Raw genomic sequence first — 27,310 nt, 5'->3', positions numbered from 1 at the left:
GAGACCAGCCTGGGCAACAAGGTGAAAGCCCTTCTCTACAAAAAATACAAAAAATTTAACTGGACATGGTGGTACACACCTGTAGTCCCAGCTACTTGCGGGGCTGAGGTGGGAAGATCACTTGAGTCTGGGAGGTTGGGCTGCAGTGAGCCGAGATGGCGCCGCTGCACTCCAGACTGGATGACAGAACAAGACCCTGTCTCCAGAAAAAAAAAAAAAAGTCAAAGAGTATGTAAGTAGTTTTGTTATAGCAATGTCATTAAATCATTTGAGTTTCTTCCTAAATATATGCTAAAATCATACAGTGACCAGTATAAGAAATTATTTTTAATTATCTGTCAGTGGACAATTCAGGCTTTCCTCCAGTTTTTTTGTTTTATTCAATTTTTTGTTTTCTATTTATTAATCTAAGAAAAAAGCATTAAAACCATTTTTCTTGAGCATTTAAACATGAGTATCAATTAGATTAATTCCCTTAAGCAGTTTAAATTTCAGTTATAACTTTAGTATGACTTACTTTAACACTTCAAATACTTAAATAGCAAACAAAATGTTATTACAAAATGTGTTATCACACTGATGCTCAAAACTTATTCTAAAGCGTAATATGACATTAATTCATGATTTCTAAACTTGTTTTTATATTTTCTGTTGTTATTATGCTCATTTTAGTTATTTTCTAGGATTTTAATAATATTTTGATTACTTCCGTGGTTTTATTTATTTATTTATTTTTGAGATGGAGTCTTGCTCTGTCGCCCAGGCTGGAGTGCAGTGGCACGATCTCGGCTCACTGCAAGCTCTGCCTTCCGGATTCATGCCATTCTCCTGCCTCAGCCTCCAGAGTAGCTGGGACTACAGGCTTCCGCCACCACGCCCAGCTAATTTTTTTGTATTTTTAGTAGAGATGGGGTTTCACCGTGTTAGCCAGGATGGTCTCGATCTCCTGACCTCTTGGTCCGTCTGCCTCAGCCTCTCAAAGTGCTGGGATTACAGGTGTGAGCCACCACGCCTGGCCGATTACTTCCATGGTTTTAGTCATCAGGCTTCCTCCCCACAAAGAAAAAAGATTATCATACCAAGATAGTGAAAGTTACAGTTGATTCTTTGTCAAGACATGATATCTAGTTGCATAGTCCTGGATAACTGGGTCCTGAGACACTGGCCATTAAGACGGAGTCCCTTTTTATTTTATTTGTTTTTCAAGATGGAGTCTTGCTTTGTCACCCAGGCTGGAGTGCAGGGGTGTGATCTCAGCTCACTGCAACCTCTGCCTCCTGGGTTCGAGCAATTCTCCTGCCTCAGCCTCCCATGTAGCTGGGATTACAGGTGCCCGCCACCATGCCTGGCTAATTTTTGTATTTTTAGTAGAGACGGGATTTCACCATTTTGGCCAGGCTTGTCTTGAACTCCTGACCTCGTGATCCGCCTGCCTCGGCCTCCCAAAGTGCTGGGATTACAGGCATGAGCCACTGTAGAGCCCCCCCGCCTTTTTTTTTTCTGATACGGAGTTTCGCTCTTGTTGCCCAGGCTGGAGTGCAATGGCAACCTCCGCCTCCTGGGTTCAAGCGATTCTCCTGCCTCAGCCTCCTGAGTAGCTGGGATTACAGGCATGTGCCACCACGCCCAGCTAATTTTGTATTTTTTTTTTTTTTAATTTTTTCGATACAGAGTCTCTCTGTGTCCCCAGGCTGGAGTGCAGTGGCACGATCTCGGCTCACTGCAACCTCCACCTCCCAGGTTCAAGTGATTCTCCTTGCTTCAGCCTTTCAAGTAGCTGGGATTACAGGCACCCGCCACCATGCCTGGCTAATTTTTTCATGTGTGTTTTTATTAGAGATGGGTTTTCACCATGTTGGCCAGGCTGATCTTGAACTCCTGACCTCGCGATCTGCCCGCCTCAGCCTCTCAAAAGTGCTGCGATTACAGGTGTGAGCCACCACACCCAATCAGAGTCCTTTTTTTTTTGAGATGGAGTTTTGCTCTTGTTTCCCAGGCTGGATCGATCTCGGCTCACTGCAACTTCCACCTCCAGGGTTCAAGCAATTCTCCTGCCTCAGCCTCCAGAGTAGCTGGGATTACAGACATGCGCCACCATGCCCGGCTAATTTTGTATTTTTAATTTTGTGTTTTTAGTAGAGACGGGCTTTCTCCATGTTGGCCAGGATGGTCCTGAACTCCTGACCTCAGTTGATCTGCCCACCTTGGCCTCCCAAAGTGCTGGGATTACAGGCATGAGCCACCGCGCCTGGCCCAGAGTCCCCCCCCCTTTTTTTTTTTTTGAGACGGAGTTTCACTCTTGTTGCCCAGGCTGGAGTGCAGTGGCATGATCTCGGCTCACCGCAACCTCCACCTCCCAGGTTCAAGCAATTCTCCTGCCTCAGCCTCCCGAGTAGCTGGGATTACAGCCATGCGGCACCATGCCTGGCTAATTTTATATTTTAAGTAGAGATGGGGTTTCTCCACGTTGGTCAGGCTGGTCTCGAAGTCCCAACCTCAGGTAGTCCGCCCACCTTAGCCTCCCAAAGTGCTGGGATTATACGCGTGATCCACTGCGCCCTGCCTCAGGGTCCCTTTTTATAATGAAGTTTTACTTGTTACTTGATGATATCTCTAGGCTTCTGTCCTTTAAAGTTTTTTCAGCTTGGCTTATCTTCCTCTCCCCACCCAACTTTTTATTTTGTAAGTTTCAAGACCTCAGAAAAGATTGGAGATGGAGACAGTGAATACCCATATACCTTCCACCTAAGTTCACTGGTTTTTTGCTCAGCATGCTTCTTAAACGGTGTTGCTGAGGCTGAAAGTGGTAGCTCAGGCATGATGACTGAGTAGTGTTTCTGTCATTTTCCTTGTTTGGAATGCTAACCTTCTAAGGAGTCTAAGATTGTTTTCTGGATGTTGTACTGTTGACCCACATTGAACCTGTCTTTCATAAAATCTCCAATGCCCTTTTTATGCACATGCAAATAAATTTTGCTATATTTTTCTGTAGTGTTGAACAATTTTTGGGGGGCTTTTTGATAGCTTTTGCTACTTAGTATTTTTTTTTTGAAACAGAGTCTTGCTCTGTTGCCCAGGTGGGAGTGCAGTGGCGCAATCTGAGCTCACTGCAAGCTCCGCCTCCTGGGTTCAAGCCATTCTCCTGCCTCAGCCTGCTGAGTAGCTGGGACTACAGGCTCCTGCCACCACGCCCGGCTAATTTTTTTGTAGTTTTAGTGAGACAGGGTTTCATCGTGTTAGCCAGGATGGTCTCGATTTCCTGACCTCATGATCCGCCCGCCTCGGCCTCCCAAAGTGCGGGATTACAGGCGTGAGCCACCGTGCCCGGCCAGCTACTTAGTATTAAAGCTGTTAGTATTGGAGCTTGGAACACCACCTGAATAAGTTTATTGCTCATTCCATATGATGTTTTGTCACAGAGTGATTTGCCCCGGATCAAAACGGAGATTGAGGCCTTGAAGAACCTGAGACATCAGCATATATGTCAACTCTACCATGTGCTAGAGACAGCCAACAAAATATTCATGGTTCTTGAGGTTAGTAGTATGTTCCAGATACCTGAAAACATTTGATCACTTTATCAATAGTAAAAGAGAAAAGTACATTTCACCTGAAAGATTAGAAGAGATGTTAAGCGACTTACCTGTTTTGTTCCATTTGTAACAGTTTAGATTAAATAGATGTATATAATAAATTGGAGATTCAATGTAAATGTCATTTTTCTAATACACCCCTAATGGAGTAGTATGGTTTAGTAGATAGAATATGTTAGAATTTTCTCCTAGAGGGAAGGACTCATTCTAGTTTTTTTTTTTTTTTTTTTTTTTGAGACAGAATTTCGCTCTGTCGCTCAGGCTGAAGTGCAGTGATGCCATCTCTGCTCACTGCACCTTCCACCTCCCGAGTTCACGCCATTCTCCTGCCTCAGCCTCCTGAGTAGCTGGGACTACAGGCACCCACCACCATGCCCGGCTAATTTTTTATATTTTTAGTAGAGACGGGGTTTCACGTGTTAGCCAGGATGGTCTCAATCTCCTGACCTTGTGATCTGCCCTCCTCGGCCTCCCAGAGTGCTGGGATTACAGACGTGAGCCACCGTGCCCAGCCTCATTCTAGTTTTATATGGTATATTAATTTCCTAGGGCTGTTGGAACAAATTACTACAGACTTGGTGGCTTAAAGCAACAGAAACTCATTGTCTGACAGTTCTGGAGGTTTGAAGTCTGAAATCAAAATGTTGGCAAGGCTGGTTCCTTCTGGAGGTTCTGAGGGGGAATCTGTTTCCTGCCTCTTTGCTAGTTGTTGGTAGTTGCTGGCAGTCCTTGGCACTCCTTGGTTTATAGATGCACCACTCCCATCTTGGCCTCCGTCTTCAAATGGTGTTTTCCTCTCTGTGTAGCTGTGTCTCTGTCCAAATGTCTCTCTTCTTAAAAGGACCCAAGGTTTAGGCTTACCCTGATCCAGTGACAGTTCAACCCACAGCACTGGGTAGCTTCCAGTGTCTTTTATGTAAACCAAGCAATTTCAAGTTTTAACTTGCCATTTTTGTCTTGAAAGATGTCTTTAGAACTTGTATTATTCAACTTCTTTAGTTTTCGTTAGTCTCAGCCAAATAATATGTAATTTGCACATGATTTTCACAGGATAGCACTGTTTTAAAAGCATATTTTAAAAATCATAATTTTGGCCAGGTCCTCTCATGCCTATAATCCCAGCACTTTGGGAGGCTGAGGCGGGAGGATCATTTGAAACTAGTGGTTTAAAACCAGCCACAGTAACATAGCAAGACCCTGTCTCTACATACAAAAGAAAAAAGAAAAAAAAAGCCGGGTGTGATGGCGCGTGGTGCGCACCTGTCATTCCAGCTCCTCAGAAGGCTGAGGCAGGAGAATTGCTTGAGTCCAGGAGTTTGAGGCTGCAGTGAGCCACGTTAATGGCACTGTACTCCAGCCTGGGTGACAGAACAAACCCCTGTCTCTAAAAAATAAAAAAAAAATTATAACGTTGAATGTTTTGGATTTAGAGCTATTGTATAGTAGTACATTGTATTACTACACTGTAGATCTACCTACATGGTCCACATTTTAAAACCTCTTTGATTTTAAAACCTCTTTGGTAATTTTAAAACCTCTTTATATTTTTAGGTGATCCCTTTGTTCAAATAAAATTCTTAGGGCCAGGCGCAGGGGGTCACGCTTGTAACTGCAGCACTTTGGGAGGCCAAGGCTGGTGGATTATTTGAGGCCAGGAGTTCGAGACTAGCCTGGGCAACATGGGAAAACCCCATTTCTACAAAAAATACAAAAACTTAGCCAGTTGTGGTGGTGCATGCCTGTAGTCCCAGCTACCTGGGAGGCTGAGGTAGGAGGATCACTTGAGCCTGGGAGGCAGAGCTTGCAGTGAGCTGAGATCATGCCACTGCACTCCAGCCTGGGTGACAGAGCGAGACTCTGTCTCAAAAAAGAAAAAGAATTGTTAAAATCTCCCAAGCATCCATGAACCTAGGAGAAAATTTAAAAGGTACAAGAGAGTGGCGGGGTGCAGTGTCTCGTGCCTGTAATCCCAGCACTTTGGGAGGCCAAGGTGGGAAGATCACTTGAGCTAAGGAGTTCGGGACTAGCTTGAGCAACATAGTGAGACCTTGTTTTTACTTAAATAAAAAAAGAAAAAAAGGCTGGGTATGGTGGTGCACACCTGTAGTCCCAGCTACTTGGGAGGCTCAGGTGAGGAGCCTGGGAGATATAGGCTACAGTGAGCTATGATTGCACCACTGCACTCCAGCCTTGGCAACAGAGTGAGACCCTGTCTCAAAAAAAAAGGTACAGGGAGTATATATTAAAAAACAAAATCCTCTCTTTCCCCTACATCCCAGTCATCCAATATTCTTTAATTTTTAAATTTTATTATATTATTAATAGAAATGGGGGTCTTGGCCTGTTGCCCAAGCTGGTCTTGGACTCCTGGCCTTAAGCGATCTTCCCTCCTTGGCCTCCCAAAATGTTGGGATTGCAGGCGTGAGCAACTATGCCCCACTCTAGTCATCACATTTCTTTTCTTTTTTTTTTTTTTTGAGACGGAGTCTCACACTGTCTTGAGTGCTGGAGTGCAAGGGCGTAACCTTGGCTCACTATAACCTCCGCCTCCCGGGTTCAAGTGATTTTTCCTGCCCCAGCCTCCTGAGTAGCTGGGATTGTAGGCACGTGCCATCACCCCCGGTTAATTTTTGTATTTTTTAGTAGAGACGGGGTTTTACCATGTTGGCCAGGCTGGTCTCAAACTTCTGACCTCAGGCAATTTGCCCACTTCAGCCTCCCAAAGTGCTCGGGATTACAGGAGTGAGCCACCGCGCCCGGCCCTCAAATTTTCTTTTCTCTGAGCCATTCATGTACTTTTCTTGTGTCTCTTGTAGATACCTACATATATTTTATACGTATGTGTATTTTATATGTGTGTGTGTGTGTGTGTGTGTAGCTTACACACACATGGTGTGACACAAATGGTCACAAATTATTACTTTGCACCTTGTTTTTTTCCCAGGTAACAATTGATCTTAGAGACCATCTGAGCACATTCAGATATTTTAGACATTTTTATTTCTCTTTATTTTGTATTTCTTTATTTGAAAATATGAAGTAGGCTGTTTTCTTTTTGTAAAACTTACTGTATAACATTAAAAAATTTCCTATTGAGGTATAAATTTACATATAATAAAATGTACACATTAGGTATGCAGTTTGACAAATGTATATACCCATGTACCTCCCACCCCAAAGTATAAAACATCTCTATCACCTCAGAAAGTTTTCTCCAGCCCTTTTGAAGTTTTCCTTATAACCATAGCCACCCTGCCCTTACCAGCAACTACTCATCTGATTTCTATCACAGCAGATCAGTTTAATCTATTCTAGACTATGATGTAAATGACTCATATAGTATTCTTTTGCTTATTCTTTTGTTAGGCTTCTTTTGCTCAGCATAATACTTTTGTAAGCCACTATATCAATCTATAGTCTTAATAACTTAGTACTGGACATTGTTTCATATCAGTTTGTAAAGAGCTTCCTCTTTTTTTTTTTTTTTTTTTTAATTATTGCCTAGAATTCCATTCCGTGTCATAGTTTATATAGTATCAGCATTTAGGTCTGAATGCTGGTATTCCCCACAAATTCGTATGTTGAAACTTAATCCCCAGTGTGATAGTATTAAGAGGTGGGGCCCTTTAAGGAGGTGATTAGGTTATGAGGGCAGAGCCCTTATGAATGGGATTAGTGCCTTTATACAGGAGGCTTTAGGGAGCCTGTTTGCTCCCTTCCACCATATGAGAATACATAGCACATGCCAACTGTGAGCAACAGAACCTCACTAGACACTGAATCTAGTGGCACCTTGATGTTAGACTTCCCGGCCTCCAGAAATGTGAGCAATACATTTCTGTTGTTTATAAATTACCCAGTGTAAGGTATTTTGTTATAGCAGCCCAAATGGACTAAGACAGTTGTTTCTAGTCTTTTGCTTTTACAAACACTGCTGCTGCAGTAAATGATCTTTAAGGTATATTTTTTGTTGTTGTTGTTGTTGCTGTTGTTGTTTGTTTTTGGAGACGAAGTCTCACTTTGTCACCCAGGCTGGAGTGCAGTGGTGCAATCTTGGCTCACTGCAACCTCTGCCTCCCAGGTTCAAGCGATTCTCCTGCCTCAGTCTCCTGAGTAGCTGGGATTACAGGCGCCCGCCACCACGCCTGGCTAATTTTTTGTATTTTTAGTAGAGACGGGTTGGCCAGGCTGGTCTCGAACTCCTGATCCACCCACCTCGGCCTCCCAAAGTGCTGGGATTACAGGCGTGAGCCACGGCGCCCGGCCAAAGTACTGTTTTTTGATATGAGTGAGTACATCTATAAGAGCAGTAACTAAATGTGGAACTGTGAGGTCAAGTCTATATGCATTTGTAATTTTAATTGATATTGCTAAAATGGAAACCCAGCTCACAGAAAAGTGGAGAAAGTTTTCTGTGCCCTGGGAAAGGGATGGAAAGCCTTGAGCTTTGTGCTCTGGTACCTGTTCTGCAGCCTCTGAGATACCTCTGTAGACCTGGGCTCCTTCTGGTACAGATTGAAAACCACTGGTCTTTGGGATAGAGAAACAATAATTACTGCTGGGTTTTTAAATTTCAGGTAATTACACTAAATGAGAGTACATTAAGATGAGAATGGGTTTTAATACTTTGCTATAAAAATATAAAACCCTGGGTGAGCTTTTTAAAATCACAGTGGTAGTTGGTTTTACTTCTACTTACTGGTAATAAAACTGTTCGAAGAAAGAGTTATTATTCTCATTCCTGGAGTCATTATTGACTTGTTTGATCCTGAGAGTGTACTTTTGAATATACCTTACTCAGTTCCATTCCCTATAAAGTCGAATTAGTAATATCTCTGAGTTAAGTGTACTTTCTTATTTTAAATTTCTGTGAAGTGATTTTTTAAGTTGTAACAATATCTGTGATTCCATTGCTGTTGAAGTACTGCCCTGGAGGAGAGCTGTTTGACTATATAATTTCCCAGGATCGCCTGTCAGAAGAGGAGACCCGGGTTGTCTTCCGTCAGATAGTATCTGCTGTTGCTTATGTGCACAGCCAGGGCTACGCTCACAGGGACCTCAAGCCAGTAAGTGACTGCATCACAGTTAGATGCTCACCTTCAGCGTCATTTACCTGTTATTTTTAGGTTTACAAATGATCTGATTAGGAATCTATCTTTGGTTTGCTTTTTGTTGTTGTTGCTCCAGTCATACCTATCAGATTTCTTTTTTCCTCTTACTTTTTTTTTTTTTTTTTTTTTTTTGGAGGTGGTGTCTCACTCTGTCGCCCAGGCTAGAGTGCAGTGGTGTGATCTCGGCTCACTGCGACCTCCGCCTCCCGGATTCAAGCAGTTCTCCTGCCTCAGCCTTCTGAGTAGCTGAGATTACAGGCACAGGCCACCATGCCCGGCTAATTTTTGTATTTTTAGTAGAGATGGGGTTTCACCATGTTGGTCAGTCTGGTCTTTTTTTTGGAGATGGAGTCACACTCCGTCGCCCAGGCTGGAGTGCAGTGGCACGATCTTGGCTCACTGCAAGCTCCGCCTCCTGGGTTCACGCCATTCTCCTGCCTCAGCCTCCCGAGTGGCTGGGACTACAGGTGCCCGCCACAACACCCGGCTAATTTTTTGTATTTTTTAGTAGAGACGGGGTTTCACTGTGTTAGCCAGGATGGTCTCAATCTCCTGACCTTGTGATCTGCCCACCTTGGCCTCCCAAAGTGCTGGGATTACAGGTGTGATCCACCGCGCCTGGCCAGGCCAGTCTGATCTTGAACTCCTGACCTCAAGCTATTCTTTCGCCCTGGCCTCCCAAAGTGCTGGGATTACAGGTATGAGCCACCGCTCCTGGCCTTGGTAGGCTTTTTGGATGCATTTATGAACGTTCTGCGTATCTGTCAATTGTGTGTGACTTTATAAATGCCTTTTTTTTTTTTTTTTAAGCAAGATCTCACTCTGTCACCCAGGCTGGAGTGCAGTGGCATGATCAGGGCTCACTGTAGCCTCAACCTCCTAGGCTCAAGTGATTCTCCCACCTCAGCCTCCCAAGTAGCTGGGACTACAGGCGTATGCCACCATGCCTAGCTAATTTTCTGTATTTTTATTTTATATATGTATGTATGTATTTATTTTTATTTTTATTTTTGAGACTGAGCCTTGCTCTGTTACCCAGGCTGAAGTGCAGTGGCGCAATCTTGGCTCACTGCAACCTCTGCCTCTCAGGTTCAAGTGATCCTCTTGCCTTAGCCTCCTGAGTAGCTGGAATTACAGGTGCCTGCCACCACTCTCGGCTAATTTTTGTATTTTTAGTAGGCCTGGGGTTTTGCCATGTTGGCCAGGCTGGTTTCAAACTCCTGACTTCAAGTGATGCGCCTGCCTTGGCCTCCCAAAGTGCTGGGATTACAGGCGTGAGCCAGGGTGCCTGGCCGGAAACTATCTTTTTCCATCTGTTTATACTGAACTCGTCGATTTCAACTCACTCTTTTGGTTTAAATTTGCTTTTGGCACAAATTGTTTGCTTGTAGTTGACTCTCAGAACACCAAGGAGAAAATAGGAGAAAATGGTTTATGCTAGTGAGTCTTATGGGGAAGTGATAGAGTGATCGCCCAGGCTGGAGTGCAGTGGTGTGATCTCCGCTCACTGCAAGTTCTGCCTCCCGTGTTCATGCCATTCTCCTGCCTCAGCCTCCCGAGTATCTGGGACTACAGGCGCCTGCCACCACGCCCGGCTAATTTTGTTTGTATTTTTAGTAGAGACGGGGTTTCACCGTGTTGGCCAGGATGGTCTTGATCTCCTGACCTCGTGATCCACCCGCCTAGGCCTCCCAAAGTGCTGGGATTACAGGCGTGAGCCACTGCGCCTGGCCCTTTTTTTTTTTTTGAGATGGAGTTTCGCTCTTGTTGCCCAGGCTGGAGTGCAATGGCACTGTCTCAGCTCATCCCAACCCCCGCCTCCCGGGCTCAAGCAGTTCTTTTGCCTCAACCTCCCAAGTAGCTGGGATTACAGGTATGCGCCACCATGCTCGGCTAATTTTGTATTTTTAGTAGAGACGGGGTTTCTCCATATTGGTCAGGCTGGTCTCAAACTCCTGACCTCAGGTGATGTGCCTGCCTCAGCCTCCCAAAGTGCTGGGATTACAGGCGTGAGCCATTGTGCCCAGCCCTTCTTTTCCCTTATATACTTCTTGTCATTTCATTAGTTTCTAGTCATTTTCGGTTTGTTGTACCCAGACTTTTTAACAGAAACAACCTTAAATCATTTTTACTCATTTTAATTAATTTATTTATTTTTAAAAAGTGAGACCAGGTCTTTCTGTGTTGCCCAGGCTGGTCTTGAACACCTGGGCTCAAATAATCCTCTCTCGTCTGCCTTCAGAGTGCTGGGATTACAGGCATGAGCTGCCACACCCGGCCTTAAATCATTTTTAGAAATGGCTAGAGGTGGGATGTGATATAAGGAAGTCAGTATACAGTTATCAAAATATCTTTGTTTTCCCAGGAAAATTTGCTGTTTGATGAATATCATAAATTAAAGCTGATTGACTTTGGTCTCTGTGCAAAACCCAAGGTAAGTGCAGAAATAAGATGCATCTATGTTCTTTGTAAATGCATTTATTTCTTAGTGTGTGATTTTGTCCTGACTTCCACTTAGTCTTTATTGAGCTTGGTTGCATCCATTGAGAAGAATGTTAAATTTCATCCCAGGTATGGGTAGTTTTTGTAAGTTCTCTAGATGATCATAACATGCAATCAAGATTGAGAGTCACTGCCCTAGTTCTAGGATTGGTCCTGCTGAAGACTCCATGGGTATGCTGTGAGAATTTGCAGTGCAGAGGTGACTTGAGGCTATTACAGCAAGAATGCTGACTTGACCAGTGCTTGCAGTTTGAGTATATTGCCACTAGATGATGCCTTTGTTTGTTTAAATAAAAGTTGAGAATTTAGTGCAAATCTGTTATCCAAATGGTTCTATAACTAACAATTAGTTACATTTTGAGAAACAATCCGCTTTCCTTTTAAAAGAAGGAAAAAGCCCATATGCACTTCTAAATTTATAACTGTTATATATTTCCTTAATTTGCATTCCATGGTTATGTATTGGTGTTCTCCAGCATAACTTCTCTTTGAGGTGACTTTGAACTTTCTGGCTCTCCTGTCTGCAGCAGATCTCCTGTGTGGCTGCCTGTTGGAAGCTTCCTCTGGAGTTCTCTAATCATGGTACTCACAATCTCTAAAATGAGCTGTCTACACTCATTAAGAATGTTGAAATTGCAGACTTGTCTCGGGCTTTGGTAATCCCATAACTGTTTCCTGCCCCGATCAGAATTAGCTAGGTGCAAAGGGAAGCAGATTTTGCCCCTTTGGCAGAAAGTCTGATTCTTTCTGATTCTTCTCTCCTTCCCTTGGCTCTTCAGAAACTATCAGTGGGAACCAAATGCTAGAAGGCAGGTTTTTTTTTTTTTTTTTGATTGACAAACATATAAAGAGAAAACATACTTTGAACAGATAAACTGGTTTAAGTTGTTCTCCATGGGAGGCAGTGGAGAAGGTTTGTGACAGACCCTGTGAGCCTTCATTTATGGCTGCCACAGATTACACACATAGACACCATCTAAGGAAAGCGGGGTTGCCTGGGAGAGGATTGCCTCAGCCTTCTTCCAAGGAGCGCACTCCTGGCCATGTTGTTTCAGTTGTAAATGACATCTCACAATTCACAAATCCTTTGCCAGCTGTAAGAACTCTATACAGCTGTTGGACTGTAGCTTTATTTTCATTATGTCTTGGTATTTCTGTGGGAGGGCAGAGGAGGATGAGCAGATTATTCATTTTAACAGATCTGGAAGCTAAGGGAGTGATTTATAACTGCATCTGGAAAACAGACTTTCAAGGCACTGTTCTATGTAACATATTGCTTTTTTCCCTCTAAGAAAATAGAGCTCTTCTGTATTTGTAAAGATTTCATACTGGAGATAAGGTCCAGTAAATAAACTCCCCCCCCCCCCCCCCGGGATACTTGGGGATGGAAAGACGTGGATGCTTGGATATATGCTAGGCTTATTTATGTATGTGGGTATTTAGGGAAGTATGAACCTGATTTGACTGAGCTAAGGGGAAAGGATTTGTTCATGCCAGGTTGTAGTGGTGTTGGGAATCCAGAGAAGCAGAGACCACACGTGCATGCACACATGTATACAGAGTATTGTGTTGGCTACAGAAATCCTTTATTATGTGGGGTGGTTTTTCATCTAGCTTCTCTTTGCTTGTGCTCAAATAATTTTTATCGGCCAGGCGTGGTGGCTCATTGCCTGTAATCCCGGCACTTTGGGAGGCCGAGGCGGGTGGATCACCTGAAGTCTGGAGTTCAAGACTAGCCCAGCCAACATGGCAAAACCCCGTCTATACCAAAAATACAAAAATTAGTTGGGCATGGTGGCACGCTGTGTGCCTGTAATCCCAGCTACTCTGGAGGCTGAGGCAGGAGAATCACTTGAACCCAGGAGGCAGAGGTTGCAGTGAGCCGAGATTGCGCCATTGCACTCCAGCCTGGGTGACAGAGTGAGACTCCGTCTCAAAAAAAAGAAGAATGTTTATCAAGGTTTAATTCTCTTAAGGGTTGTAATTAATAAGTTTCATTTTTATCTTATTGGCAGGGTAACAAGGATTACCATCTACAGACATGCTGTGGGAGTCTGGCTTATGCAGCACCTGAGTTAATACAAGGCAAATCATATCTTGGATCAGAGGTAATTATTCATTGATTAATTCATTATATAATCAGCAGACATTTATATTGGTCACCTGTAGTGAGTCAGGCACTGTGCGTTGGGGGTATAATGATGAAGTAAGAAATAATCTTGTTAATCAGAGTTCAGTCTATTTGGAGAGTGAGACATGATTACTTATAAATGAAATTAATAACTTGCAATAAATATAGTAACATATACTTATGAAGCAGGGATATTTCTGGTGTCCTTGTTGTGGCTGCTTTTGTATTAAATAGTGCCATAGTTTGGACTGGTTAGTCTAGCTGGATAGAACAAAAGATGAAGGTTCCAGGCTCAGTTTCAGGGATGCTGGTTAGCACAGAGAAAACCTGTGCTTCGTCCATCCAGAGCTGACTCTCCAAGGCCAGCAGCCCTGTGTAGGAGTCCAGGCTGAGAAGGAGTGGGATTTGCCTGATTTATATTTGCTGTATCTCAAATTATCAAATTAGTCAGCTCCTCTCATTCTCTGGAGTACTAGTTTTGCTGATGTGAGTGTCATAAGATTAAAAAACCACTTTAGTTGTGAAAAGCTCAGGAAGTGCTCAAACAGGTTTCCTATTTCAGGACATGTCCAAATCTTTTTTTGTTTTGTTTTGTTTTTTTTTTTGAGATGGAGTCTCACTCTGTCACCCAGGCTGGAGTGCAGTGGCGCGATCTTGGCTCACTGCAACCTCCACCTCCTGGGTTCAAGCGATTCTCCTTCAGCCTCCCAAGTAGCTGGGATTACAGGCAACTGCCATCACGTTCGGCTAATTTTTGTGTTTTTAGTAGAGACGGGTTTCACCATGTTGGCCAGGCTGGTCTCAAACTCCTGACCTCAAATGATTCACCCACCTCAGCCTCCCAATTATAGGCATGAGCCACTGCACCCAGCCTCCAAATCTTTCTTTTTTTTTGGAGACGGAGTCTCACTCTGTTGCCCAGGCTGGAGTGCAGTGGCACAATCTCCGCTCACTACAAGCTCTGCCTCCTGGGTTCACGCCATTCTCCTGCCACAGCCTCCCGAGTAGCTGGGACTACACGCGCCCGCCACCACGCCTGGCTACTTTTTTTTGTATTTTTAGTAGAGACGGGGTTTCACCATGTTAGCCAGGATGGTCTCGATCTGCTGACCTCGTGATCCGCCTGCCTCGGCCTCCCAAAGTGCTGGGATTACAGGAGAGAGCCACCGTGCCCGGCTCTGGCCTCCAAATCTTTAATGTGCTCTTGTACAGTGTGATCCTTCAGAAAAGGAACATCACAGATAACAGCTGGTTCTGATTTTATTTGCCTATGGGATCCACTTTTGATAGAGAGCATCTTTTGGAACTAGCATAAGGAACTTTGGGAATACCAGGTTACTTCATAAAACGAGAAGATGGGAACTGTTTCTGGTGACTTTTTATTTTGATATAATCTCTAACTTACAAGATAGTGCAAGAATAGAATGAGGAACTTTGATATATCTTTTACTCAAATTCAGTTATTTACATTTTTCCTTATTTGCTTTATCATTCTCTATGTTTATATATATGCATGTTTTTTTTTGAATCATTTGAGAGTTAGCTAGAAACATCATATCCTTTTATTACTCAATATTTCTATATATATTTTTCCTAAAAGCAAAGACCTTTTCTTTTATAACCACACTTTAGTATCAAAATTTAACATTGATACAATTTATTTAATTCATAATTCATATTCAAATGGTATTAATTGTACCAATAATGTCCTTTATAGTTTTATTTTCCCCCCAGTCTAGGATATGGTGCAGGATGCATTTAGTTATTGCATTTAGTTATTGTGTCTCTTTAGTCCCTTTTAATCTGGAAGACTTCCTTAGGCTTTCTTTATTTTTTTTATCTCAGCATTTTTGAGGAAGCCAGTTATTTAGTAGAATGTACATCAATTTGAATTTATTTGATGTTTCCTTATGAGTAGATTCAGGTTATGTATTTTTGGCAGAAATACCACAAAAATGATGTTGTAGCCTTCTTAGTGCATTATAGGAAAGGGACCAAATGTTTTCTGAACGTTTATCATAGTCCTGGAATCATGCTGGATACTTTTTATTTTTAATTGTGGTAAAATACACATAACATAAAACTTACGATCTTAACTGTTTTAAAATGTATAGTTTAGTAGTACTGAAATACAATCACATTGTTGTGCAACCGATCTCCAGGGCTCTTTTAATTTTGCAAAACTGAAACTTTATACCTGTTAAACAATTCTTCATTTCTGCCTACCCTATTCCCCTGGCAACTACCCTTCTGCTTTCTGTCTCTATGAATTTGACTAATCTAGGAACCTCATGTAAATGGAATCATACAATATTTGTCTTTTTGTGACTGGTTATTTCACTTAGCATAATGTCCTCAAGGTTCACGCATGTTGTAGCATGTATCAGAATTTCCTTTCTTTATAAGGCTGAATAATATTCCATTGTATGTATATACCACATTTTGTTTATTCATTCATCCATTGGTAGATACTTAAATTGCTTCCACCTTTTGGCTCCTGTGAATAATGTTGATAGGAATCTGAGTGTACAAGTATCTCTTTCAGATCCTGCTTTCAATTCTTTTGGGTATATATTCAGAAGCGGAGTTGCTGGATCATATTGTAATTCTATTTTTAATATTTTGTGGAATCTCCATACTGTTTTCCATAGTGAATGCATCATCTTACATTTCCACCAACAGTGTACAGGAGTTTCACATGGGCTGGGCGCGGTGGCTCATGCCTGTAATCCCAGCACTTTGGGAGACTGAGGTGGGCGGATCATGAGGTTAGGAGTTTGAGACCAGCCTGGCCAACATGGTGAATCCCTCTCTCTATTAAAAATATAAAAATTAGCTAGGCATGGTGATGCGCACCTGTAATCCCAGCTACTTGGGGGTTGAGGCAGGAGAATTGCTTGAACCTGGGAGGCAGAGGTTGCAGTGAGCCGAGATTGTATCATTGCACTCCAGCCTGGGTGACAGAGCAAGACTGTCTCAAAAAAAAAAAAAAAAAAAAAAAAAAAGAGTTTCACATGCTGGATACCTTTAATAATTTTCAATTAAGCTCTACAGACTTTTTTTTTTTTTTTTTTTTTTTTTGAGATGGAGTTTTGTTCTTGTTGACCAGGCTGGAGTGCAATGGCATGATCTTGGCTCACCGCAACCTCAGCCTCCTGGGTTCAAGCGATTCTCCTGCCTCAGCCTCCAGAGTAGCTGGGATTACAGGCATGTGCCACCATGCTTGGCTAATTTTGTATTTTTAGTAGAGACAGGATTTCTCCATGTTGGTCAGGCTGGTCTCTAACTCCCGACCCCAGGTGATCCGTCTGCCTTGGTCTACCAAAGTGTTGGGATTACAGGCATGAGCCACCACGCCTGGCCACAGACATCCTTTTTAGTGAATAGTGTTACCCTATCCCATAAGATAAAGAAGATGAAGAAACTGAGGCTCAGAAATTTGGTGCCTTTGCAGGGTCACACAGCTGGTGACTGAGTGAGATTTGAGTGGAGTGAGGTACTGTTTCCACTATTCCATTTAGTTTCCCAGAAGGAGTGATAATCGTATGCCTGATCTCACAAGATTCCTAGAGGTGATGAGAATCTGCTGATTTGAGTGTATCTGGGTTTTTCCTATGTAATTTTAAATTGTTTTCTTGTCCATGTTAGTTCAACTTCCTATCCTTCTCAGAGTGTCTAAAGGATAGTGGACTGAGGAGTCATTTGAGATACTTACTAAATGATGCAGAGCTCAGGGTGGTAACTCCCTCAGAGATTTTGGTTTCGTTTTCTGAGATGGGGCTTTAAGAATCTTCATTTAAAATACTAATAAAATAGTTGATTCTGATGTTCACAGTCCTGATCGTGCTTTAAGGACATGTTCCATTGTAAATATCTCTAATTTCTTCAGTAATTTTTCATGGGAAATGGTTTCAGTTCTCTCTTCCTCCCAATTATTTTATCTTTTTTTTTTTTGAGACAGGGTCTCACTCTGTCTCCCAGGCTGGAGTGCAGTGGCATGACTATGGCTCACGGTAGCCTTTACCTCCTAGACTCAAGCAGTCCTCCCACCTCAGCCTCCCAAGTAGCTAGGACTACAGGTGTGCACTACCACACCCGGCTAATTTTAAAAATTTCTTTGTAGAGATAGGGTCTTGCTATGTTTCTGGGGCTGGTCTTGAACTCCTGGGCCCAAGTGATCCTCCCGCCTTGGCCTCCCAAAGTGCTGGGAGCCAGTTATTTTTTCATGTCAACTGGTAGTTTATGGATTTACTTGCATTTGCTTTGGTTTTTTTTATGATTTTAGTTAATTTATTCTCATATTCAATTCAAAACAGCGAAGTAAAGGTACTTTGAGTTAACTGAAAAATACTTTTTCTGCTTTCTTTTCTCTAATAAGTGTTGGTAGCACTATGGGGATGTTATTATCATTTTATTCCTCTTTAAGTTTAACCCTAGACATAATCTTTCTGTTGACTTCTTGTGTGTTTTTTTTTTTTGTTTGTTTGTTTTTTGAGACGGAGTTTCGCTCTTGTTGCCCAGGCAGGAGTGCAATGGTGTGATCTTGGCTCACTGCAACCTCCGCCTCCTGAGTTCAAGCGATTCTCCTGCCTCAGCCTCCCGAATTGCTGGAATTACAGGCATGTACCACCCTGCCTGGCAAATTTTGTATTTTTAGTAGAGACGGGGTTTCTCCATGTTGGTCAGGCTGGTCTTGAACTCCGAACCTCAGGTGATCTGCCCACCTCGGCTTCCCAAAGTGTTAGGATTATGGGTGTGAGCCACCGCGCCCAGGCTTTTTTTTTTTTGAGACAAAGTCTCGCTCTTGTCCCCCAGGCTGGAGTGCGATGGTGCAATCTCGGCTCACTGCAACCTCTGCCTCCCGGGTTCAGGCGATTCTCATTCCTCAGCCTTCCAAGTAGCTTGGATTACAGGCACATGCCACCACGCCCTGCTAATTTTTGTATTTTTAGTAGAGACAGGGTTTGACTCAACCCTGGTGGGATTGTGGGAGTGGAAGGACTGCTTGAGTCCAACAGGACCATGTTGGCCAGGCTGGTCTCGAACTCCTGACCTCAGGTGATCCGCCCACCTTGGCCTCCCAAAGTGCTGGGATTACAGGCGTGAGCCACCATGCCCGACCCTTTTTTTTTTTGAGACAGGGTCTCACTCTGTCACTCAGGCTGGAGTGCAATGGTGTGATCTTGGCTCACTGCAACCTCCACCTCCCGAGTTCAAGCGATTCTCCTGCCTCAGCCTCCCGAATAGCTGGAATTATAGGCATGTACCACCCTGCCTGGCAAATTTTGTATTTTTAGTAGAGACGGGGTTTCTCCATGTTGGTCAGGCTGGTCTGGAACTCCCAACCTCAGGTGATCTGCCCGCCTTGGCTTCCCAAAGTGTTAGGATTATGGGTGTGAGCCACCGCGCCCAGCCATTTTTTTTTTTTTTTTTTTGAGACAAAGTCTTGCTCTTGTCCCCCAGGCTGGAGTGCAATGGCCTCCTGAGTAGCTGGAATTACAGACATGCACCACCACACCTGGCTAATTTTTTTATCTTTTTAGTAGAGACAGGGTTTCACCATGTTGGCCCTGCTGGTCTTGAACTCCCTACTTCAGGTGATCTGCCTACCTCGCTTCCCAAAGTGTGGATTACAGGCATGAGCCACCATGTAGTTCACTCTTTCCTGTACAACCTCTTTGCTTTGAATTTTTTTTGAGATGGAGTCTTGCTCTGTTGCCCAGGCTGGAGTGCCATGGTGTGATCTCAGCTCATTTCAACCTCTACCTCCCGGGTTCAAGCAATTCTCCTGCCTCAGCCTCCCATGTAGCTGGTATCACAGGTGTCCACTACCACACCCGGCCAAATTTTGTATTTTTAGTAGAGATGGGGTTTCACCATGTTGACCAGGCTGGTCTTGAACTCCTGACCTCAGGTGGGAGGAGGCTGGTTTTGGCCTCCCAAAGTGCTGGGATTATAGGTGTGAGCCACTGCACCCGATCTGCTTTGAATTTAATACCATGAATGAGTGTCATGCCATCATGTCTCAATTTATAGATTAAATATTTGACATCTCTGAGGCGTAAATGGTCAATTTCTGACCTCCTGCAACTTGGAAGAGTAATCAAGTATTTGCTTCAAAGCAAATTGTTCACTTGAGACGTCATAGTAGAGTCCTAACAATTTGATATGATTTGGTAGACAGGACTAGGAGTTAGATTTGGCTTATCTAGTATAAGTACTACCCAGATATGTGATGCTGCTCAAGTTATTTTAAATGTTTTCTCTTTCTTTTCTTTCTTTGTTTTCTTCCTTCCTTTCCTTCTTTCCTCTTTTTCTTTTTTTCCTCTTAAAACTTGCCTAAGCCTGGGAGGCAAATGTTGCAGTGAGCTGAGATTGTGCCACTGCACCCCAGCCTAGGCAACAGAGTGAGACCCTGTCTCTAAAAAAAAAAAAAAAAAAAAAAATTTCCTAAGGCTCAAATGAGAGTAAGAGCTGTGACTTCTCCTCAGCTAATGGTGGCATCATTATTGACTAAGGCCAAATACTGCTTGAATAAATAGTTACTGCTTAGGACTCATGGGACACATGGATATCACATATAAAGGTTAAGCTCTTTTCTGGGATTTTGAGATTTGTAGGACTATTTGTGCTGGTAGGCTAATTTCTAGTGTGTCTCTCTCTCTCTCTCTCTATGTATATATACGTATATATTTGAGGTTTGTAGGACTATTTGTGCTGGTAGGCTAATTTCTAGTCTCTAAATGTATATATGTATATTTGGACATATATGTATATATGGACACATATGTATATGTATATATGGACATATATGTGTATACATGTATGCATATATGTATATATGTACATGCATGCATATATATAATATATGTACATATATACATATATAATATATAATAAATATATATTATATATAAATAAATGATATATATTTTTAGATGGAGTTTCACTGTGTCGCCCAGGCTGGAGTACAGTGGCGTGATCTTGGCTCACTGCAACCTCCGCCTCTTGGATTCAAGCGATTCTCCTGCCTCAGCCTCCCGAGTAGCTGGGACTGTGGGCATGCGCCACCATGCCCGGCTAATTTTTGTAGTTTTAGGAGAGACGGGGTTTCACCATGTTGGCCAGGCTAGTCTCGAACTCCTGACCTCAGGTGATCCACCCGTCTTGGCCTCCCAAAGTGCTGGGATTACAGGCATGAGCCACCAGGCCCGGCCACCTCTACATTTGAAAAGTCAATCATTGAATTTTATTAAAGTTCTCTACATAGAATTTTATAGTACAACTTAGTCATACTTGCTGATTATCAATAAATTTTAAGACATCCTCATGCCTGTTTACATAATCTTCATATGTAACCTAAACCTTCAGTAGCACTGTAGAATTGTCTCATCTTCTTATCATGTCCAATCCAGCCCAGCCTACTGGAAATTATTTTCTGTTAAGTGCTAGAGTCCAGCTGGAGGAGAGTGCATTAAATTGGAAGTCAGGAGGCCTTCCTGGGTGGCCTCCAATTGACTGGGTGACTTTAGGCAAGCCTCCTTAGCTTCAGGTTCTCTGACTATAGAATAAGCAGGTTGAAGTGGTTGATATCTGAGTTCTTTTTTAGCTTTGCGACAATTCTGTGATTGGATCGAGTCCTACCATTCTGAAATATGTTTGAATTTTTGTTTCAGTAATTTTTCTTTTTCCCTCTTTCTCTCAGGCAGATGTTTGGAGCATGGGCATTCTGTTATATGTTCTTATGTGTGGATTTCTACCATTTGATGATGATAATGTAATGGCTTTATACAAGAAGATTATGGTGAGTATTACAAGGCATAGAATTTCAATGTAGAACTTTTCTATACCGAATAGTATATGCTTTCATTCATAAATGTACAAAAACAGGCATAAAAGTTATTCTCTGCTGTTAGAAGTCAAAATCATAGTTATTCTTTGGGAGTGGTTAAGGAGTGGGCTTCTGTTCTGTTTCTTAATCTGGGAGTTGGCTACACTTGTATACAGTAGTTTCCCCTTGTCAGCAGTTTTGCTTTCTGCGGTCTTAGTTGCCCATGGTCAACTGCGGTCTGAAAATTGGTGAGTTTGTGTAATACAGTAAGATATTTTGAGAGAAAGAGGCACATTCAGGCCGGGCGCGGTGGCTCACGCCTGTAATCTCAGCACTTTGGGAGGCTGAGGCTGGCAGATCACGATGTCAGGAGATCGAGACCATCCTGGCTAACGTGGTGAAACCCCGTCTCTACTAAAAATACAAAAAATTAGCCCGGCATGGTGGCGGGCGCCTGTAGTCCCAGCTACTCGGGAGGCTGAGGCAGGAGAGTGGGGTGAACCCAGGAGGTGGAGCTTGCAGAGCTGAGATTACGCCACTGCACTCCAGCCTGGGCGACAGAGCAAGACTCTGTCTCAAAAAAAAAAAAAAAAAAAAAAAAAGGCACATTCACATAACATTTTTAACAGTATATTGTTATAATTATTCTATTTTATTATGTTATTGTTAATCTCTTATTCTGCCTAATGTATAAATTAAACTTTATCAAATATATATATATATATATAGAAAGAAACATAGCACATATAGGGTTCTTTGCTATCCGTGGTTTCCGGCATCCATGGGTGTCTTGGAAAGTATTACCTGCTGATAAGGGGGACTACAGTATTCAGTTTTTGAAAACTCATTGAGGTGTACTCTTATGTTATACAAACTTCTTTTTTTTTTTTGGAGATGGAGTTTTGCTCTTGTTGCCCAGGCTAGAGTGCAATGGTGCGATCTTGGCTCACCGCAACCTCTGCTTCCGAGGTTCAAGCGATTCTCCTGCCTCAGCCTCCCTAGTAGCTGGGATTACAGGCATGTGCCACCACGCCCAGCTAATTTTTTGTATTTTTAGTAGAGTCGGGGTTTCTCCATGTTGGTCAGGCTGGTCTCGAACTCCCAACCTCAGGTGATTTGCCTGCCTCGGCCTCCCAAAGTGCTGGGATTACAGGCATGAGCCACCGCGCCCGGCCCAATATATAAACTTCTATACATATACTTCCTCAGTGAAAAGCTTAACAAAATAAAAACAGAATGCTGTGTCAAATCACATTTTCCTTTTGACTTATAAAATAAGAACTTCCTCTTTTCTTTTTTTGGAAGATAAAATTTTGGCTTCAGGTTATAATAAAACCACAATTGAGATCACCTACTGTAAGCTTTGTTAAAATCCTATATATCAGAGACAGAGAGTAGATAAGTTGTTGCTTGGGGTTAGGGGTGGAGAGTGACTGCCTGTGAGTATGGGTTTTCTTTTTGGGATGATGAAAACATTCTGGAATTAGAAAGAGGTGATGATTACACAACTTTGTGAATATACTAAAATCTACACTTTAAAAGGGTAAATATTATGGTATGTGAATTATATTCAGTTCAAAAATCAAAAAATCACAGGAAGGAAAATAGGAAAATTATTTTAAAGAATTAATATTTCAAAGCAAACTAACAAAAGAAGACATGTAAAGAGGAAGAAAGAACATCTTGTGTTCCATAGCAAACTGAGGTCAGACTAGCAGAGCAGCGTCTCTGAATGCTTCACTTTCTTTCTTCTTCTTCTTTTTTTTTTTTTTTTTTTTGAGATAAGGTCTTGCTCTGTCACCCAGGCTGAAGTGCAGGAGTGCGATCATGGCTCACTGTAGCCTTGACCCCCTGGGCTCAGGTGGTCCTCCCACCTCAACCTCCCAACTAGCTGGGACCACAGGCACTGCACCACTACATCCAGCTAATTAAAAAAATTTTTTTGTAGAGATAGGATCTTCCCTATGTTACCCAGGCCGGTCTCAAACTCCTGCGCTCAAGTGATCCTCCCACCTCAGCCTTGCAAAGTGCTGAGATTACAGGTGTGAGCTACTGTGCCTGGCCTTCTGAATGCTTCTTGAATCCAATTCTGTTTAACAAATATTTCCTGAATTTCTGCTTTATATAAGATGCTGAAAGGCATAGAAAAGATCTATGAAACTTTATTATTGTCCACCAGGGCCTGATCTCTTGTTGGAGACAGGTATAAGCTATCTAAAAACGGCAAAGGGTGAGGAATGCCATATTATAACAGAGTATAAATGAAATTAATACAGGAGTTGGGGTGGCTCTGGGAGGGCATCTTAGAGGAAGTGAGGTTTGAGCAGGTCTTTAAAAGAAGGGTGGAAGTGTTTCAGAAAGGGATGTGGGCAAGAGCATTCCTGATAGTACAGGTAGTATGAGCAAAGGCATAGAGGTGGGAGAGACGTGGGGAGGAATGGGCAGTTTTTTGTAGCTGGACCATTGGATCTCTAACAATTAGATGAGGAGACTACCTAAAGCAACTCTCACTTCTAGGAAGTAGCATACAGTGTTGAAAGTGGTAGACCCAGTTGGCTTGTTGCCCACTCTATAGAACACCAAGTCTAAGGACACTGAGTTCAATCTTCAACTTTTATTTGACTTATAGTTTTTCCTATATCCCACCTTGGAAGATTCTTTAAAGTTGATTCCCAAGCTTCAGAGAATAGCTTTGGGAAGAGATGGAATTGCAATAGTTCCAACTCCTTGAAGACTGAGGAGCTCTGATTCTGCAGGATCAAAAAGAAGCAGTGTGAGCGGTAGCTATTAACACTGCTTTGGGGACCCATATGTGTCCAGGCTTCTCCTTGTGAAGGGGAGATAAATGAGGCAGTGGGCTGGAGGCCGGCCTCCTAGAGCCTGCTGCTGTAGCCAAGACAGCTTGTTTTCCTCCTGTCACTTCTTGAGCCTTCTTGAACTTTGCTGGGTAGCACTCGTTGCTTTGGCTTCTGCATGCTGACTGTGGCAGCAGTTCCTGACTCCATAGAGCCATACCTGACTGCATCCACATCAGGATACAGGGGAGAGTAGGGTTAGGATCTTTTTGTGGCTTTAGCTCCAGTCAACAGAAGTGGTCTTTGGGCAGCTCAGTAACATTTATCCAGTTATACTTTTACAAAATATTAGGTTGGCCTCTTGAATTCTTCCCTCTTTTTGCTACTTTTTTCTGTAAAGTAGGGCTGTGTTTTTTATTCTGAAATAATTGTATTCTAGTATAGGTTGAGTATCCCTAATCTGAAAATCCAAAATTTGAAATGCTCCAAAATTTGACACTTTTTGAGTGCTGAGATGATGCTCAAAGGAAATGCTTACTGGAGCATTTCAGGTTTTGGATTTTCGGATTTGGGATATTCAGTCAGTAAGCATATAATGCACATATTCCAAAGCCTGAAATCTGAAACACTTCTGTTCCCAAGCATTTGGGTAAGGGATACTCAGCTTGCATTATAAGCTGCTAGGATATTTTACCCTATTCTTGTTTTGGGAACTCCATCCCAAAGAAATAAGCTGACAGATTTCTCCAAAGTGAACTAGAATTGAATCTGCTAGCTGGTGTAACACAGAATATTACACCTCCTAGACTTCTAGAAAGACTGTGGAAACAGATAATGGTAGAATTTCACTGTTGGAAAGCACCTGGGAAATCATGTTTTCTGACCCTTGTTGCTTGTTTTATATTTAATCCTCACTAAAATGTCTCCTGCCTTGGCTATGTCCATGTACTCTCTCTCAGGGTGGGGGAAGTTAGCTAATGGATTTAATTCTTCCTAACCCTCGTTGCACATTAGAATCGCTTGGGGTGCTTTAAAGAGTATTGGTTCCACCCCCAGAGCAATTAAATCAGAATATCATTGAGGTTTTTGAAATTCAGAAGCTTCAGAATCTCTACTTTCTATCTGTGGACTTTGGTAAATTATTTAGCCTCTCTGTGTCTTAGTTTCTTTGTCTGTAAAAATGGATGAAATAACACGGCATAGGGTTGTTGTGAAGATTAAATGAGTTAATCCATGAAAAGCATTTAGAGTGGTGCTCAATAAATGTAGCTATTATTATTATTATTATTTTGAGACGGCGTCTCGTGCTGTTGCCCAGCCAGGCTAGAGTGCAGTGGTTAGATTCAGCTCACTGCACCCTCCATCTCCCAGGTTCAAGCAATTCTTCTGCCTCGGCCTTCCAAGTAGCTGGGACTAGAGGTGGGCACCAGTATGCCTGGCTAATTTTTGTACTTTTAGTAGAGACGGGGTTTCACCATATTGGTCAGGCTGGTCTTGAACTCCTCACCTCGTGATCTGCGTGCCTCTGCCTCCCAAAGTGCTGGGATTATAGGTGTGAGCCACTGCACCTGGCTGCTATTATTGTTTTATTTTTGTTTGTTTTGTTTTTTTCTGTGACAGAGTCTCGCTCCGTCACCCAGGCTGGAGTGCAATGGCGCGATCTTAGCTCATTGCAACCTCCGCCTCCTCAGTTCAAGTGATTCTCTTGCCTCAGCCTCCTGAGTAGCTGGGATTACAATCATGCGCCACCGTGCCTGGCTAATTTTTGTAGTTTTAGTAGGGAAGGGGTTTTGCCATGTTGGCCAAGCTGGTCTCGAACTCCTGACCTCAAGTGATCCACCACCTTGGCCTTCCAAAATGCTGGGATTACTGTCATGAGCCACCACATCTGGCAATTATTTTTGAGACAAAGCCTTGCTCTGTTGCCCAGGCTGGAGTGCAGTGGCGCCATCTTGGCTCACTGCAAGCTCTGCCTCCTGGGTTCAAGCGATTCTCCTGCCTCAGCCTCCCAAGTAGCTGGGATTACAGGCGAGTGCCACCAAGCTCAGCTAATTTTGTATGTTTAGTAGAGATGAGGTTTCACCATGTTGGCCAGGCTGGTCTCGAACTGACCTCAAGTGATCCTCCTGCCTTGGCCTCCCAAAGAGGCTGGGATTACATGCATTTCTAAATGAGATTTGCCAGTATTTTGTCCAGGACTTAAAATTGGCTCAAAAATTAATGTGTACTTTTTTGGGAACTATCTTTGTATGTTTGGTTTTGGTTTCATGATTTGTATTAGCCCCATAAAGTTACATTGGGGAGTATTCTTTCTTTTACTTTTCTTGGGGAGAGCTTGACAATTTTTTTGTGGATGTTTTGTAGAATGTGCTTGGAAGTTCAACTCCACCTGTGCCTTCTTTATGGAAAGATTTTTAACTAACATATAACATTTAACTAACATAGATCATAACATTTCATTTGAAGCTCTCTAGTGGCCTCTTTCTCATCTCGAATACAAGCCAGCGTTTGCCCTGTGTGCTGTGGGTTTTCCCCCGTGTAATGTGGCCTCCCATCACCTCACTGCCCTCGTGGTCTACTCCCTGCCTCACTTGTGCCACCCACATTGTCCTCCTTGTTGTTTCTTTTTTCCCCTTTTTCTGGAACACGCTAAGGTGTGCCTGCCTCAGGGCATTTGTACTTACCCTTTCACCTGAAATGGTTTTCTCCCGGAGAGATGCTTTGTTCCCTCCCTTCTTTCAGGTCTCTGTTCAAATGTTCTCTAATCAGAAAGACAAACACTTGTTTATATGTTCATTTGTTTGTTCATTTACTCATTTATTCGATGTCATTTCACCTTAGGGAGGAGTCAAATAGTTACCAAACACCTAATATGTGCCAGGCACTTTTCTAGATGTGTGGGGTATATCTGTGAATAAAACAGATGAAAGATCCCTGTCCTCGTGGAGTTTATCTTCTAGTAGTGGGGATATAGAGAAAGACAATAAGCATAACAAGTAAATTTTACTAAAAGATGATATGTACTTTGGAAAAGAGAAAAAAATTGAGTAGGATGAAGAGGAATCAGGAGTACAGATGGAGGAAAGGGCCAGTAGGTTGCATGATTAAATAAGGTGGTCAGGATAAACTTCATGGAGGCGAGATGTAAGGAGACTTGAGGGATGTGAGAGTGTCAAGTGGATATCTAGGAGAAAAATATTTCCGGCAGAGGGAACAGCTAGAGCAAAGACTGGGAGGTAGGAACATGCCTGGTGTTGTCAAGGGAGGGCGAGAGGGCCAGTGCAGCCTGAGTTTAGTAAGTGAGGAGGGCAGTAGGAAAGGAAACCTTGGGAACAGGAGGTCAAGCT

General features: G+C 42.8%; 1 protein-coding gene across 15 annotated transcripts in view; it reads left to right on the top strand.

Annotated features, from left to right (window-relative positions):
* MELK (maternal embryonic leucine zipper kinase) overlaps positions 1-27,310 on the top strand; it is a 103,506-nt gene that overhangs the window by 13,261 nt on the left and 62,935 nt on the right. For 9 of the 15 annotated variants that reach the window (XM_003829866.4, XM_055092037.2, XM_008955272.4 and 6 more), the window contains 5 exons: positions 3,420-3,536; positions 8,516-8,659; positions 11,070-11,138; positions 13,222-13,314; positions 21,043-21,141. In XM_003829866.4, the coding sequence (XP_003829914.2) occupies positions 3,420-3,536; positions 8,516-8,659; positions 11,070-11,138; positions 13,222-13,314; positions 21,043-21,141 (522 nt within the window). Of the gene's footprint in view, positions 1-3,419; positions 3,537-8,515; positions 8,660-11,069; positions 11,139-11,687; positions 11,789-13,221; positions 13,315-21,042; positions 21,142-27,310 lie in introns of those variants that run through there. The other 6 variants (XM_003829869.4, XM_057298713.2, XM_003829870.4 and 3 more) reach the window with 2 other exon arrangements.

The sequence above is a fragment of the Pan paniscus genome, chromosome 11 (genome assembly GCF_029289425.2).
Source record: "Pan paniscus chromosome 11, NHGRI_mPanPan1-v2.0_pri, whole genome shotgun sequence".
In the NCBI taxonomy this organism is placed as follows: Eukaryota; Metazoa; Chordata; class Mammalia; order Primates; family Hominidae; genus Pan; species Pan paniscus.
This window is presented reverse-complemented; position numbering and strand designations above follow the sequence as displayed.